At 37.7% G+C, this 17,176-nt stretch overlaps 1 protein-coding gene across 3 annotated transcripts in view; it reads left to right on the top strand.

Moving 5' to 3' along the window:
- The window catches only part of RELN (reelin), a 532,794-nt gene that overhangs the window by 209,716 nt on the left and 305,902 nt on the right, over nt 1–17,176 (top strand). For all 3 annotated transcript variants that reach the window (XM_040472867.1, XM_040472866.1, XM_040472865.1), the window contains exon 4: nt 14,549–14,619. In XM_040472867.1, the coding sequence (XP_040328801.1) occupies nt 14,549–14,619 (71 nt within the window). The remainder of the gene's footprint in view (nt 1–14,548; nt 14,620–17,176) is intronic.

The following is a 17,176-nucleotide window of genomic DNA, read 5'->3' as shown; positions in this document are numbered from 1 at the left end:
CCATAAATTAATTGACCATATACATATGGGTTTATTCGCGGGTCCCTATTTTATTCCTTTGATCTATGTGTCTATTTTTGTGCTAGTACCAAACTGTTTTGATTGTTACAGCTGATTTTGATTGTTACAGATTTTACTGAAATCTGAGATTGTGATACCTTCAGTTTTGTTTTTCAAGATTGCTTTGGCTGTTTGGGGTCTTTTATGGTTCTATACAAATTTTAGTATAATTTGATCTAGTTTTTTGAAGAATGCTGTTGGTATTTTGATAGAGATTGCATTGAATCTGTAGATTGCTTCGGGTAATATGGACATTTGACAATATTGATTCTTCCAATTAATGAGTGTGGAATATCTTTCCATTATTTGTGTCATCTTAAGTTTCTTTCATCAGTGTTTTGTGGTTTTCAAATATAGGTCTTTCACCTCTTTGACTTAGTTTGTTCCTAGGTATTTTATTCCTTTTGGTGCAATTGTAAATAGTGCTTTTAAAACATTTCTTTCTATGACTTCATTGTTAGTATGTAGAAACACTATCAGTTTCTGGGTATTAATTTTATACCTGGACACTTTACTGAATTTGTTTATTACTTTCTAGTAGTTTTTTTATGGTGTCTTTAGAATTTTCTATGGATAGTATAATGTTGTCTGCAAATAGTGATAGTTTAACTTCTTCTTTACCAATATGTATGCCTCTTATTTCATTTTCTTGTCTGATTGTTGTGGCTAGGACTTCAAGTACTGTGTTGAATAAAAGTGGTGAGAGTGAAAGGATTTTTTTTCAATTACCTTTCAATTTTGTGCCTGTATTTTCTGAAATGACCAGTCATAACATCATCATTATAATTCTCCCCATTTTCCCCAATCTTTTTATGGGAATGAACTCTTTTGATTTTCAGAACATCCTTGAAATAGATATTGAAAATTTTAAAGTCCTCTCTAAAAAGTAAATACTCGTCTAAGGTCAGCGTAAACCACTGAGTTGTGGTACAAACCCAAAATGTTCATTCTGATTCCATGTTTACTGTTGGAGCCTTAGAAGTTACCTAATCTGGTCAAGTTATTTTATAGATTAATAAAATGAGACATATGGAAGTTAAGTGATACGGCCTAAGTTATGGAGAGAATGCATGCCAGAAGTAGAGTGTAACCCCCATTCTTTTGTATCTGAAACTTGTACTCTATTAGTCCATCAGAAATGACACCTAAATACTTTGCATTAGTGTTTTCACAAATATGCAGACACTTTAATTCACTATCCAGTGGGAAAATATTTTTTACCGAGGTCTTCTTTGGAATTGATAAACTATTTCACCAGTTTTGTCCTTGTTTTGCCTAAGGATGCCTCTGAGGCAAACTAACACAAAGCTTACTTAGTTAAAAAGTGTTTAAAACAGGAGAGCTGCTCAAATACATTTCTTTGATGAACTTTAGTGATTTAAAAAGGTAGTATGAGCGGGTGCCTGGGTGGCTCAGTCAGTTAAGTGCCTGACTCTTGATATCGGCTCAGGTCCGTGATCTCGTTGTTCGTGAATTTGAGCCCCATGTCAGGCTCTGTGCTGATGGTGTGGAGCCTGCTTGTAATTCTCCCATTCCCTCTCTCTTTGCCCCTCCCCTGCTTGCTCTTTCTCTCTCTCTAAATAAATAAATAAACATTAAAAAATATTTTAAAAATAAATAAGAAGGTAGTATGAAAACTATTTTCATCTTGAGGTTTTGGAAGGCATTTCTGGGATACAAGTGGTTTAAGAATACTCTGGAAAATGTTATAGTGAAAACATGTTGCAATAGTCAAGCAAATGCTTTAGCTTATTTACTTTTATTCTTGCTGTTAACTGATTTGATTTCTGAGATAAATCTTTCCTATGCTAATGTTTATCTTGACCATTTATTATTATCACCTCATCATCTTTTTCGAAGTGTTTCTTATGCAATAATTTACCAGTTAGTTATAAATTCACTTAACTTTATATAGTAAGCATAACACAGACAGATCATTCATGTATTCCACATTTACTGTAAGGCCATTTATGTCAAGTACTAAGTACCAATATATAAAAAGAGATAGATTAAAATCCCTATGTCTGAGGTACATATAGCCTAGTATAGAAGAAGCAGTTCAAATTAACTTAAAAAAAAATTTGCTGAGCACCTATCCTGTGTCAACAGGGCCAGACTAAGAAATGTGAGCACCTAAAGCAGGCTAATAGCTCAGCATTTCATCAGATTCACAATCCTTCAGGGCTCATTGAAGTATCTACTGGAGGCAGAGAGAACATGATCTTTTTAATAACAAAAATTGTACATGTTTTTTGTTGTTTATAATCAAGGATCTATTACTTGTGGCTTTCTGAACCAGGAAAATTGCTGATAAAGCTCACTTGAAGCCATTTAGAAGTTAGACAATAAAAAGTCCTTTATCTTGATACACAACACTCCTCCGTTCAGTTTTAGAAGTGTAGCATGTGAGTTGGGAGCTTTTGACAGATGTTTGACACCTGGGTATAATCCTTCTTGATATATGAATCAGTCCACTCAGCCTTCCATTACTCTAATATTCTGTGATCACTCTTGAGAAGTTTGGCATTTCTGCTGCTTTTAATAGCTAATAAGAGCAATCCTTTTGCATGCTGACAAAACAGAGCATGGTTTTATCTGCTTGGAGGTGGCTTCTCTGTCTAGACCCACTTTGTTGTTGATTTACAAAGCAAAGAAAGATAAAACTCTGCCAGGGATAAATGTTTGCCTCTCTTTAGTGTTATATATCCTCTATCAGTGCTTTTTCACTAAAATGATTATTCATTATTGGAATGCGGTATCACATAGCAATTATTGAAAACACTGTGAGCATCAGAGTTCCCGCTACATTTGGTGGAATTGGGTGGAGTGCACAGGACGTCTCCAGTGATCCTTGGTGCCCTCAGCCACCACACACTCTGCTCGCAAGTGATGCCATACATCCTCAACGTGCAGCTCTGTGGCCCCCAGGTCTAGACCCCCTCAGGCCTTGTCTGTGGCTGCCTGGCTTTCTAGCGCACCCATCTACGGTGCCTGGTGGAGCTGCATGTGGATGATGTTGATCTTGGTCTCATTGTCCTGCAGCATGTGCCAGACCTTCAGCAGCAGCCTCTAGTCATTGGTGCCACCATTGCTGTGTGTCTGGATCATGTTTTCTAGCCCCTGGCTTCACCTTCAGCTGTATGGCCAGATGAATGTAGACCATCTGTGCATTGCCAAATTTCCACATATGCAGGCAATAGTGATCACACATCATAACCCACATCTCTTCTGGGAGGCTGGTGAATTTCTTTTGATGTGTATAGTAAGACACTCCCAGAGATCACAAACATAAAATTGTTGTGAAAAAATTACCTAGTTCAGAAAAGAGGACTAAGTGGAGTTATGGTTTTAGGCCTTGTCTCAAGTCAAACTACTTCAAGTCAAATTCATAAGTTATTCGTTGGGTTTCCATTCCTGAAATCTCTTTCACACACTAAAAATATAAAAATTGATTATAGAAATAGAACACAAATGCATACCTTTATTTATTTATTAATGATTATTTATTTATTTTGAAAAAGAGCGAAAATGCACACTATTAGGAGAGGGGCAGAGCGAGAGGGACAGAGAGAATCCCAAGCAGACTCTTCACTGTCAGCACAGAGCCCAACGTGGGGCTCTAACTTTAAGAACCGTGAGAGCATGACCTGATCTGAAATCAAGAGTCAGGTGCTTGGGGCGCCTGAGTGGCTCAGTCGGTTAAGTATCCAACTTTGGCTCAGGTCATGATCTCACAGTTGGTGGGTTCAAGCCTCATGTTGGACTCTGTGCTGACAGCTCAGAGCCTGGAACCTGCTAAGGATTCTGTGTCTCCCTCTCTCTCTGCTTCTCACCCACTCATGCTTTCTCTCTGTCTCAAAAATAAATAAACATTTAAAAAGTCAGACACTTAAACGACGGAGCCACCCAGGCGCCCCTCAAATGTATACCTTTAAAACTACTATGTGTAAACACAAAGAGTGTAAAATCTCTATTATAAACACCATTTTGGGGGGCACCTCAAACTCAAACTCAAACATTTAAGGGGGCACCTTAACTCAGTCAGTTAAGCCTCTGACTTCGGCTCAGGTCATGGTCTCACTGTTTGTGGGTTCAATCGCTGCATCTGGCTCTGTGCTGACAGCTCAGAGCCTGTGGCCTGCTTCAGATTCTGTGCCTCCCTCTCTCTCTGCCCCTTCCCTGCTCTCCCTGTCTCTCTCAAAATAAATAAACATTAAAAAAAATACCCTTTTGGGAGAAATTTTTCTGCATAGGCTGAATCTAATGATAATTGTATAGAAAATGGCTTTTTTCTTACTGTAAGCTCCAACTTTTTTTCATTTTTCTTTTTGTTTTTTATTTTCACTTGCTTTCCTTTCCTTTTTTCTTTTTCTCCCAGGGACTTTCAAATCACATTCAAAGTTGGAATTATCTTTTGGAAAATTCCTATTGCTGATTAATATGCCAAATGCTTCCAAAAGTCTTTGAATTGAATAAGAAAGATCATTCATGGCATCTTTTTCAGTGATGCCTTGCTTGTTTTTTAATGGAGATTAACCTCCTGTTATAAACAATAAACTTTCCTTTCAATGATTTCTGCTAGATTATTTGGAAAAATATTTCATGCTTCTATATCAGTGCTTGTAATTTCATCCCAGAGATCTAATTATAGGCTAACTACTTCTCTCCTTAAAGAGATAAAAAACATCATTTGTTTGCACTAAAAGGTCCTTATTTAATGTCTCGACTGAGCTTGTTGTTAAAATTCCAAAGACAGACAATGCCTTTGACAAAATTCTGGCCAGGTTCAGAGATATATGGATTCGCAGCATCTTATACACTCAGGCAATCAATTCTTCTTTAACCTAATTAACTGCCCAGGGTGTTAATCTTTTCACTACAGATTGCAGGGGTTTAGTCTTGGTGAATTTGGAAGGCATCAACCTTGGTTTTGTGTTGGTTAAGGTTATTAGGCAGTCATGAATATGAGTTTGTTACTTACCATGTTATTTGAATTTATAGTAGGAATGTCTGCCTGAAGAGAGGCCTGGGCTGCCAAATGAGTCATCATATGTTAGGAAGTTCCTAGGTGAGACGTATGGAAATAAGCTGTGCTTTCCTTGGAGAAGGTGTCTAACACCATCTGAGATATCCAAGGAGCCTTTATAAGGGCAAGAGATTCTTGAATACATTTAGAGGATGAATAAGAGTTTTGGCAAGAGACTTCCATGCACAGGGGATAGAATATGAAAATTCCTGGCCCGTGAGAGAAGTCATGCCTTCTGGAACTTGTGAAAAGCATTCTATGGCTCAGTTACAGAGTATAGTGGGAGATGAGGCATGGACCAGATCCTGAAGAATCTTTTAGACCATTCTAAGGAATTTGACAGATCCTTTAAGTCATAGAGAGCCACAGAAGGATATCAAGCAATTTTACCAAGAAAATTGGCACAGTGTGAAAGTTGGATTGGCATGGGGGTCAATCTGGAGGGGGTTTCCAATCAAGAGAGGGTTGCAATTTATCAGATGACAAATTATCAAATCCTGAATTAAAACAGTGGCTGTGAAGATGGAGAAGAAGGGTAAATTTGAGAGTTAATAAATAAAATTGACAAAATTTGCCAGTAAAAGAGGAAGTAAATCTAGGATTCATTTTTTTTTTTTTTACTTAAATGATTGGGATAAAATTTGTATTTTACATGCATTAGGGAATATAGCTGTCCTAGAGTTGTATATTGCCTACATGCAGAATCCATTTATATATACACACACGTATTAAATTATAAAATAAAATGAAACAAAAATGTAACTATTTAGAAAAGAAGTTCTTGTGAGCTGGCGCAAGCCTGCTGTAGTGCACCTCTGCTACTATGCACTGCACTGCTCTGGGAAGCACTCCTGTCGGTGCAGACTGCATCCACCATGTCTTTGTCCGTGTGTGTACATGCTCATGTGTGCTCACTTAACTCGGAATCATGGAGTCATAGGGCTGTAGAGCTTCAAGGAGATTTTTTTTTTTAAAGCAAATCAGGAAATTAACCTGACAGGTTAAGTTACCTCCCAAAGTCACAGACTTAGTTTTGTTTTGATTAAAACTCTATATGTTGGGGCACCTGGGTGGCTCAGTCAGTTAAGTGTCCGACTTCGGCTCAGGTCATGATCTCACAGTTTGTGAGTTCGAGCCCCGCGTCTGGCTCTGTGCTGACAGCTCGGAGACTGGAGCCTGCTTCGGATTCTGTGTCTCCCTCTCTTGCTGCCCCTCCCCCACTCACGCTCTGTCTCTCTCTCTCTCTCTCTCTCTCTCTCTCTCTCTCTCTCTCTCTCAAAAATAAATAAACACTCAAAAAAATTAAACCCCACAAAACTCTATATGTCAATTTTAGTAGTTAGCTTTGCTGAGTTACTATTAACCGATGATTTATTGGCCCTATTTGAATGATATTATTTATATATGTTCTTTGTCTTACTAATGAAAATTCTACCTTGATCAGAAAATAGGATTCAGCCGTGTATTTGGTGGTCTTTAAGAACACATAGACTTTGTGATTGCTGGGTAGTGAACATTAATGCTGAAACGTGTTTGAGGAAATATTTATACATTTGACAGAGGGAAGAATGGTATGGTTTAGGAATAAAAGATATAATTTTAAAATGAGAACAGTAAAACTTTGAAAAGCAAAAGCATTGTTAAAATGTACACAAACTTTTACCATTTTGCAATGGTCTTGGCACAGCTTGAGAGTTTAATATAAAAAAATTCTCCCTGAAATTATTCATTACTCCTTTTATATGTTTTAAAGAATTTGGTTGTTTTTTGTTTGTTTGTTTTAATAAGGGTCAAGCTGTGTCCACAACCTAATTAGCAGTAATAGGCTGATGAAAAGGGGACAAGAATCTTTGCAAGTGAACTGATTCCTTTGAATATCAAATTTACCAAATTCAGACCACCTCTCTCCTTTCCCATGTCCCACATATTTAGTAACATTTCCTGGTGGGCGGTTAATGTCAGATCACTGATGAATGAATGACCTTCCAACTGTGAATGGATAGGACACAGTAACATACCAGACCTCAGTAAAGCAGGAGAGGATTGTGGGAAAAGTAACCTGCTACTGGAAGTCAAGCACATTGCCCTACCTTTAAAAATGATTCTTTAAGTAATTTGTAAGCAAAATGATTCATGAAATAAAGAAACAATATGCCTGGGTAGGCATTGTAACAACTATATTAAAACCCCATTCTGTTCCTTTTTTGGAAACTGGATCGCAATGTTGCACATTGGAAGTGAATTGTGAACTGAAAAGTATAATTTTGATTCCCTCAAATGTTGAAGTCATTTTGACCTGTGCCTGATTGGGCATAATTTCCTTTTAATTAACTATTCCTACTATTCCAGAAGCTTGAAATTTATTTAGGTAGAGAGACTATACCTGAAGAGTGAATATTATTAAGATCTTCAACTAATAATTTTTGTTATTAACCCTGTCTTCATGTTGGAAATCTGAAGCCTAGAGTGATCAAAGAAATTGTACAAATTCAGATAGCTCATAAGTAGCAGCTCACTACTTTCTTTTTTTAACGTTTATTTATTTTTGAGACAGAGAGCATGAACAGGGAAGGGGCAGAGAGAGAGGGAGACACAGAATCTGAAACAGGCTCCAGGCTCTGAGCTGTCAGCACAGAGCCCGACACGGAGCTCGAACCCATGAACTGTGAGATCATGACCTGAGCTGAAGTTGGATGCTTAACCGACTAAGCCACCCAGGCGCCCCGCAGCTCACTACTTTTTAGATGATGGTCTTCTTGGGGCGCCTGAGTGGCTCAGTCAGTTGATCGTCCAACTCTTGATTTTGGCTCCAGTTGTGGGCCCAAGGTCATGGGATCAAGCCCTGCGTCTGGCTCCTCAGTGAGCATGGAACCTGCTTGGGATGCTCTCTCTCTTCCTCCACCCCTCTCCCCACACATGTCTCCTCTCTTTTTAAAATAAAATACAAAAATAATTCAGGTCTTTCCGATTCCAGACACTGAGCTTCAACATCGTTCCTCAGCTGGATATACACTAATTCTTAAATGGCTGGGGCAGGCAGCTGCTCTAGGAGTTCAGTTAAAATCAGATTCTGGAATGTTTTTTTAAATTCATAACAATGGCTGTTTCAGGCTCTGAATATGGTGATCATAATGAACTTTCTTCATTTGGTAGAATCTATAGAGCTTTCAAATTATAGACTGTAACAGCCCAAAGGAATTTTAAAATTACTTACTTAATAGGGATTCTCGTTGGCAAACTTGCTCTAGAAATATCTGCATCTCCTAAGAAGATGATAAGTACTTACTAGAAACTTATTTAATAAATTTGGTCTGCTCCTCAGAACAGTGAACAATGAGGATTTTTTGACCTCTTCTGAAAAATTACTGCTACTTAGGGAGAATTAAGTGAAAGTAGTGCCAATATAGTTATTAGCACCACAAATTTGATAGATGTGCCCCTAAAAGAACACTATAAATTATGCTAAAATAATTCTGAGAATGAATAAGGTCTGTCACCATCTATCATAGCTGTTTATTTTTATAAGAAAAATATAATGTGGATTAAAAATTGGAGGGCAATTTTTGAGTCTTTCAACTCTGCTTTTATCAATTTTTGAATATGTGTAATATATGTAAATATATTTTAATTTTAAATATATAAGTTTATGTTAATATATATTTAGATGTATTTTATACTTACGTCTATTTATCTTTATGTAAATATATATATATATATCCATAGATTTGAAATAAGTGCTACAATTCTATAGGTAAACCACCATAAATTATTTCATACTTCTAAATATATTCAAAGTGAGCTTGCCATTATTGACTTTGGCCACATCCTGGGAGTGTAGAGCAAACATCTCATGGCATAAAGCAATGGAACTGTTTTCTTGCTGGTCACCTGGGTTCTGGTCTTTCTTCTCCCCAAGATACAATGTGAATATGTAGGCCCTTACAGTGATTAACCATATACCTACCATAGGGTTGGGCACCTTTATATTAAAATGTTATCTAAGGGGTTTAAGAGCTTTTATATATATATATATATATATATATATATATATATATATATATATATAGTGACACACATGATAATTACCTTCACCATGTGTTTGTGTCCTGTGTATCCCTCCAGGGTTTGGGCAGTGGCATAGATGAGGTTGACATCCTGTGCCCTTGTCTTTGGTAGAGATCAAGACAGACATGAGGGATCGTGGGGGCTGTTGGAGGAAATACGACTCAGAGTTGAAAGGGGACTGTGGTGATGGTGAGCTGATTAGAAACCAAGGGACTCACAAAGTACTGTAGGAGAGGTGATCAAGAGAAATGCTATTTTTTACACCTGAAACCAATATAACACTGTATGTTAACTATACTGGGATTAAAATAAGAGAGAGAGAAATGCTATTTAAATGTTTTTAAAATGTATATTTATTTATTTTGAGAGAGAGAGAGAGAGAGAGCAGTGCATGCACAAGCAGGAGAAGGGCAGAGAGAGTGGGAGAGAGAGAATTGCAAGTAGGCTTTGCACTGTCAGCACAGAACACAACATAGGCTTTGAACTCACGAACCGTGAGATCATGACCTGAGCCAAAATTAAGAGTTGGACACTCAACTGACTAAGCCACCTAGGCTCCCTGAGATTGATTTCTTTCTTTCTTTCTTTCTTTCTTTCTTTCTTTCTTTCTTTCTTTCTCTCTCTCTCTCTCTCTCTCTTTCTCTCTTTCTTTCTCTCTCTCTTTCTCTCTTTCTTTCTTTCTTTCTTATTCTCAAGTTAGTTAACATACAGTGTAGTCTTGGCTTCAGGAGTGATTCATCACTTATGTACAACACCCAGTGCTCATCCCAAGTGCCCTCCTTAATGCCCATCACCCATTTTCCCCATCCCTATTAACCCTCAGTTTGTTCTCTGTATTTGAGAGTCTTTTATGGTCTGCCTCCCTCTCTGTGTTTTTATCTTGTTTTTCCTTCCCTTTCCCTATGATCATCTGTCAAGTTTCTAAAATTCCACATATGAGTGAAATCATCTGTCTCTGACTTACTTTGCTTGGCATAATACCCTCCAGTTCCATCCACGTTTTTGCAAATGGCAGGATTTGCTATTTTTAAAGACAACCCCCATAGAGTTGCTGGCCAAGTGGCTAAGTTTCCAACTAGAAACAGAAAAGAAGTTTGTCCAAAAGGAGGTTAAATAAAAGGGTTTAGCTATGGACTGAAGGGTTAGAAGAGACACAAGCCATAGGGCACATGAATTTAAAGATCAGGCTCAGGGGCGCCTGGGTGGCGCAGTCGGTTGAGCATCCGACTTCAGCCAGGTCACGATCTCGCGGTCCGGGAGTTCGAGCCCTGCGTCAGGCTCTGGGCAGATGGCTCGGAGCCTGGAGCCTGTTTCCGATTCTGTGTCTCCCTCTCTCTCTGCCCCTCCCCCGTTCATGCTCTGTCTCTCTCTGTCCCAAAAATAAATAAACGTTGAAAAAAAAATTAAAAAAAAATAATAAAGATCAGGCCCAGAAAGTAGGCTTTCCCTCTGAAAAAAGAGTGAAAACTACCTTCAGATCTTTAAACCAGATCAATGACAATGTAATGTAATGGTTAAAAGCAAGGACTCTAGGGCATCTAGGTGGCTCATAGGTGGCTCATTTGGTTGAGCGTGAGACTTTGGCTCAGGTCATGATCTCACGGTTTGTGAGTTCAAGCTCCACATCAGGTTCACTGCTGTCGGTGCAGAGCCTGCTTCAGATCCTGTGTCCCCCTCTCTCTCTGCCCCTCCCCTGCTCACTCTCTCTCTCTCATTCTCTCTCTCAAAAAGAAAACAAAAGAAAAAAAGAAAAAAAAAAAAGCAAGGCCCCTACACTTAGACTGGTTGAATTTAAATCCTGGCTTTACCACTAGTTGTGTGACATTCGGCAAATCACACAATAATTCTGTGTCCCAGGAAAATGGGAATAATCATATATACCTTATAGAGTTGTGGTCAGGATTAATGGAGTTAATTTATTAGAGCCTATATATATATACACACACTTAGCAGTCACGTTGTTATTCCTAGTTCGACTTTTCACAAGCAGAGAATTTCAGATAATGACATTGGGCACGTGGGGTGCTTCTCAAGCCAGTTTCTAATTGCTGAGCCCTTCCTTCAAACAACATTAAATTATTAGAACTTATGAAGCCCAGATGCTCTGGTTGAAGTGGTGGTGCCTGGAGTGCCCCCTGCTGCCTCTCCCTCAGACTCCCGTGGAGACCCCTAGGCACTACTCTGGAGCACATTTTGAAGACTTGGAAAGAATGGAACCTTGGATCAGGTCCTATCTGCCATTAATAGGCTGTGTGACCCTCAACATGTTCTTACTGGGCCTTAGTGCCCTGACCCATGCACCGTAAGGAGCTAGATTAGTTCAGTGGTTTTCAAATTCTGCCGCTGTAAAACCCTAAGAGTTCCTGAGAAGTGTACCAGGAGGTTTTGGGGAATGGGTGACGAGGATCATGCTGGATGAGGCGAGGGAACCCAGTGACTTCAAAAGCTAGGAATATAGGAACATGTTGAGATTTCATATATTTGTTTAAAGAGTAAGTACCACTGCTAAAGAAATTTTGACCAAATGATAAAAGTGCCTTCAGTTTCAATTATTCCCTAGTCCCTCAGAAATGTACTCATCAGACCAAAGTAGCAGAAGTGAAAGCATGCATGAAAACAACAAATACTAAATCTGAGGAAACTGAGTATTGGGAATGTGGTATGGACTATTCATAAGGTGCTGTGCAGTGACCAGGGTATTTCAGTATCTCTGATATCTAGGGAGAAGGCAAAACCTCTGTGACCTGATTTTTTTCTGGGTACTTTGACCTCATTGTGTTTATGGGAACATAGACTGGCACAATGATAACTAAGTTTGTGGATCAATGAGAAATACTACAATAGGGATGTTGCATACTCACGATCAGAAGACAACTAAAGTGAACACTTGAACACTGTATGTTGTAAGACTTTTCTTGGTGGTTAATGATGTCAGAAAATATATTCTTTCCAAAGCAAATTTCAATTAAAGTTTTCCATTTGTGATTGCTGTGTTGCTATTAGAAGTGAGTGTGAACTCAGAAGCTCTTGACTTGATTGAGATTTGACAATGAAATGTATTTAGATAAATCAAGTTTACATGTCCCCTCTGGGCATAAAACCTGCAATTGATTAGTGAGTCCATAGGCCATGTTTGTGGCTTGGATTAGCACTATATTTAGTCCTCTTCATTTTCAGTTTGCTAATGGCAAAGCAAAACCTATAAACACATGTGAATATATAGTGTGGTAACTTCTGTTTATTAGTAATTTTGATAATGATTAATTTTTTTAATGTTTATTTTTGAGAGAGAGACGGGGGGGGGTGGGCGTTGGGGTGGGAAGGGAAGGGTGGAGAGAGAGGGAGACACAGAATCCGAAGTAGTGCCCAGGCTCTGAGCTGTCAGCACACAGCCGGACGCGGGGCTCGAACTCACAAACTGTGAGATCGTGACCTGAGCCAAAGTCGACGCTTAACCGACTGAGCCACCCAGACGCCCCAATTTTGATAATGATTAATATGTGACAACAAGGGCTGATTACGTTATAAATGTCACATACAGTGTGAAATGAAGGCAGCCCAGTAATTTTTCTTTCCAATTTTGTCTCCTTCCCACCATTCAAAGCTCTCACTATTATGCCATTGTGTATGTGTAATATTTTTCTGTTTCACTGCTGAAATATGTTAGCTTGGAGCAGCATCACCCATTAACACTTCAGCGTGGCTTGGTTTGTCAGATTACTTTTAGAGAGTTGGGTCCTGGGAGCTGACACTAGGGGATAGTAACAGTTCAACAGGGAATAAAAATCAGAAAGGTCTGCAGAATGGAGAAGGAAGGTACATCCACATAGAGACCAGAGTGGGGAATGTTGGGAGCCATGAGGTCCCATGGTTCCCACAAAGGACAAGATGTTGACTGAGAGGTACACAAATGGAGGGGAAATACAGAGGCCAAACTTTGCCCTCTGCAGACTTTGCAGTGCTTTGTACATAATCCATCTTCAGTAAATGATGGCTGAATCAAATTATTTTTTGTCCTAAGGTGGTTTTGGTAGAATGAAAGTTGAGATTTAATGTTAATATTTTTTCGGTTACAAAAAAGATTTTTGTATGGCTTATTTTCTAAAATCAATTTCCTTGAAGAGACATGATTTTCTGTTTTAAGTTTGTTCAAACAATACATTTTGTGCCAGAGAAGTACTTTTTAAGGAAAAATACTTCAAATATAAAGCATAAATAATTCTTCCTTTAATAAGACAGTTCCTATTATAGCCACTGAATAACACATCTGCTACAGGGATGTTATTTTTTTCACCAATATATGTGCACGGCTCTGATTAGAGGCGGGAAAAGATGCACATCTACTTCAAATGATGAATTAGACCCAGTAGGGAGAAAAGATGTATTTTATTATGATGTATCTTATTATTATAAGATGTATTTTATTACAGAACCTCTGAATAGCCCTTTAAAAATACTTCTAAAAAATGTAAAATCTTGGGGCGCCTGGGTGGCTCAGTCAGTTGAGCAACCGACTTTGGCTCAGGTTATGATCTCACTGCTTGTGAGTTCGAGACCCATGTCAGGCTCTGTGCTGACAGCTCAGAGCCTGGAGCCTGCTGTGGATTGTGTCTACCTCTCTCTCTGCCCCTCCACTGCTCATGCTCTGTCTCTCTCTCTTTCTCAAAAGTAAATAAACATTAAAAAATAATAAAATTAAAAATAAAAAATATAATTCTCTGTCTAAACTCTCTATGTGTTATGGTGACTGTTGATTTCAGAAAAGAAAGTACATTAGGAGCATCTTTCTCCTGTGTTAGTATCCTTATTGCTTCACAAAACATTTTATACCAGTCTCCTGAGGAAGAAATTTTAATCAGCATCCTTTCCATACCTTTTCTTCTATCCAGGATTTGCTCATATCTGCAGTTTTCAGAATAAGCACACAAATGTTACAATATCTTTACAAAGTAAAACCGGAAGATAATTATTTTTTTTTTAATTTTTAAAAATTTTTTGAGAGACAGAGCATGAAGTGGGGGGGTGGAGGGGGTGGGCCAGAGAGAGAGAGGGAGACCCAGAATCCGAAGCAGACTCCAGGCTCTGAGCTGTCAGCATAGAGCCTGACTTAGGGCTCGAACTCACAAACCATGAGATCATGACCTGAGCATAAATTGGAAGCTTTACTGACTGAGCCTCCCAGGTGCCCCTAAACTGGAAGATAATTCTCAACCCAGGTGCCTTGGGTTAAGCCTTGACTCTTGTTCATTTGTATCACTGTTCAAATGCACTCAGTTTTAAAAAGATTGCATCTATACAGTAACATTTAAAAATGAGGTTTTTTGAAAAATTTTAAGAATACATTAAATTATCACCAAATTTACAAGATTTAGATTAACCTTTCCTATTCATTTTCAGGGCTACGGCAACGCACAGGGGCCAGATTATTTTCAAAGATGCTTTAGCCCAGCAGTTGTGTGAACAAGGAGGTAAGAATCATCTTGGACTCCTCTATGTTAGTCTTGTCAAAATTACTCACGGTAGGCCCTGTGTCCTATGTACTAAGTATTTCATCACTATTACTTGATCATCATGCTTTAAAAATGGAATTATTGATCCCTTCGTATTCCTAAGGGGGATTTATGGATTCGTATTTAGTAATTATCAACAAAGATCTCTAGACTTCTGGAAATACTAAACATGAGCAAGAGAAACTAAGAGAAAATTTATCTTCTTTTCCTATTTTTTTCTAACTAATTACATTTAGTTGTTCTGGAAATATAAATCTTAGTAATTTTAGAATTTTACAAAAAAAACCCTATCTGTTTAATTTCCACTTAAATTTCTTGTCAACTTTGTTGAAAATGTTTCTACTTAATTGCTTTTAAACATGATCTGTGTGCCATGTCTATATTCTTGTTTCCACTGTGTGCACCATTAATTTCAGACTTGTGGATAGATGCCATATCATTTTAGATACGTTAAGTGGAGATTAAATAGTCACATTAAATGGCTTGTACTTTTTGAGTGTCTCATACACATCCTGAGTCTCACCCATACTAGACTCACAGATGCACATATGCACATGTACACACACACACACACACACACACACACACACACACACACACACAATGAAAAGGTGAAGACAGGATCCGTGCCGCCACACAGCGTTTGTTCACTCTACTTCTTGAACTCCCACCTGACTTCATTTGTGTCCTCACTGTAGCATTTACCACTTCACATAGAATTTTCCTCTGCAAAGAAATAGATAAACCCTTTGAGAGAAGGCTTCTCAAACATAGGAACTATGCCTTTAGAGCCCTTTAGTTCCCCGGAACCTGGCATATGACAGCCATTCAAAAAATGTTGATAGAGTAAATGCAAGTTTTTCTCAGCGATACATATATTTCTTGATTTAAGCATTTGATAATGAATATATTTGAAGCCAGTCTTTGTAAATGTCATGCCATTTTCACCATCATAGGCATAATATCAATTTTTTTATGCAGTCGTATTTTGGGGAAATTTGTCACATTAAGAATTACATTTTTGAATTTAAAGAAATTTCTACAAATTATCTCTGCTAAAGAGAATCTAATGGGCTCAGGGAAGAAATGGGAAAAATTATATTGGTTTCTGAAAGGCCTAAGAAAACACCATTTATTAGTTGTAATAATATATACATCATCAATATGGCTTTATCTAAATAATATGACACCTGATGATTATTACTGGCAAATTTCTGATTGTGTACGTATGTAACTCTTGAATCAGAAAATCCCATTCTAGTTATAGTTTCAAAAATATTATCAGTGTTCTTAGGTTGAACTGATTTTTATTGTGACTTTTGTGAATGCAAAAATGTGATAGCCTTTGTAATAGGCTCAAGAACTCTGTTACAGTGTAAATCTTTTTTCAGACTGAAAATGTTCACAATACTGAAAATATAGAACACCATGTAACAGTGAACATCAATGTTCTGAAAAATGCACAGTGTCAGAAAAAGATATGTCTAATTTTATTAACATTTACCATTGTCTAAAAGTTGATCTCTTTTAAGCATTGGATTTTTTTAGTCCTTTCTATTGTAAATGAATTGCTGGAATTGGGTTCATTTAAAATGAAAAGAAAAATCCAAGAAAAACCAGTGGGAAAAATTCTCAGCCAGTGGGTTAAAAAAAAAAAAAGCCTTATTCAGTCAGATTGTACATGAATATGGTTTACACAACGGTAGATGTGGATGTTATTAAAAATTCTATTCAGCCCAGGACCAAAGGAAAACATTAAGCTTTTCAACAACACATAATCAATTGAAATCATATCAATCCATCCAAGATAGGGTGGAAAGAATACTAACAAGAGTGATGGCTTCCTGCTGTCAGGAATAGTAAGGAAAATAATTGGTGCTGTAAACCCTATATCTATTTTGGACCTACTTTTAATTAAAACATTTATTATCTCCTTAAATAAAAGAACATAAATTTAACAGGTTATAATTTCCTATACATTGGAAGAAGAATATTTAATGTGCTTATAAAAGAGAAATAAATGACAATCATCATCACCAAAGCATAATACTTTTCAATTACAACATACTTAGTAGGTTTGTTGGTTTTAATTAAATTAAACAATTTAAACAAAACAAATATTGCTTTGTGGAGCTTCAGGACAGCTATTATTATAAGACTTATATTGGCGGCTAAGCATGCTGAAAAAGTAAAAGGATCAGAAAACATGCTAGTGATGCCTTTGGTAGTCTATCATCTCGATCCTTTTCCTTAAAAGACATTCGTTGAAGGATTTTATTCTGCAAACTTGTATCTAACACCTAAAAAGACCTTGTCTTAACTCACAGTGCTAAATATGGCTATAAAAGTGAAGAAAGACCCATTTCCTGTTCTCCAGGGCTGGGCTATAAATGGCAGATCAGCTAAGTTTGCCTGGGGACCTTAGGAAAGGCTCCCCAGGGAGCAAGTTCTGAAAGGTCAATAGCAGTTTAAATAAAAAGGGGAGGAATTCCATCTATCTTCTTCTCATTCCCCT

The sequence above is a fragment of the Herpailurus yagouaroundi genome, unplaced genomic scaffold, assembly GCF_014898765.1.
Source record: "Herpailurus yagouaroundi ecotype Mexico unplaced genomic scaffold, PumYag 100, whole genome shotgun sequence".
Classification (NCBI taxonomy): domain Eukaryota; kingdom Metazoa; phylum Chordata; class Mammalia; order Carnivora; family Felidae; genus Herpailurus; species Herpailurus yagouaroundi.
Note: the sequence above shows the minus strand (reverse complement) of the source record. Positions and strands in the feature narration are given on the sequence as shown.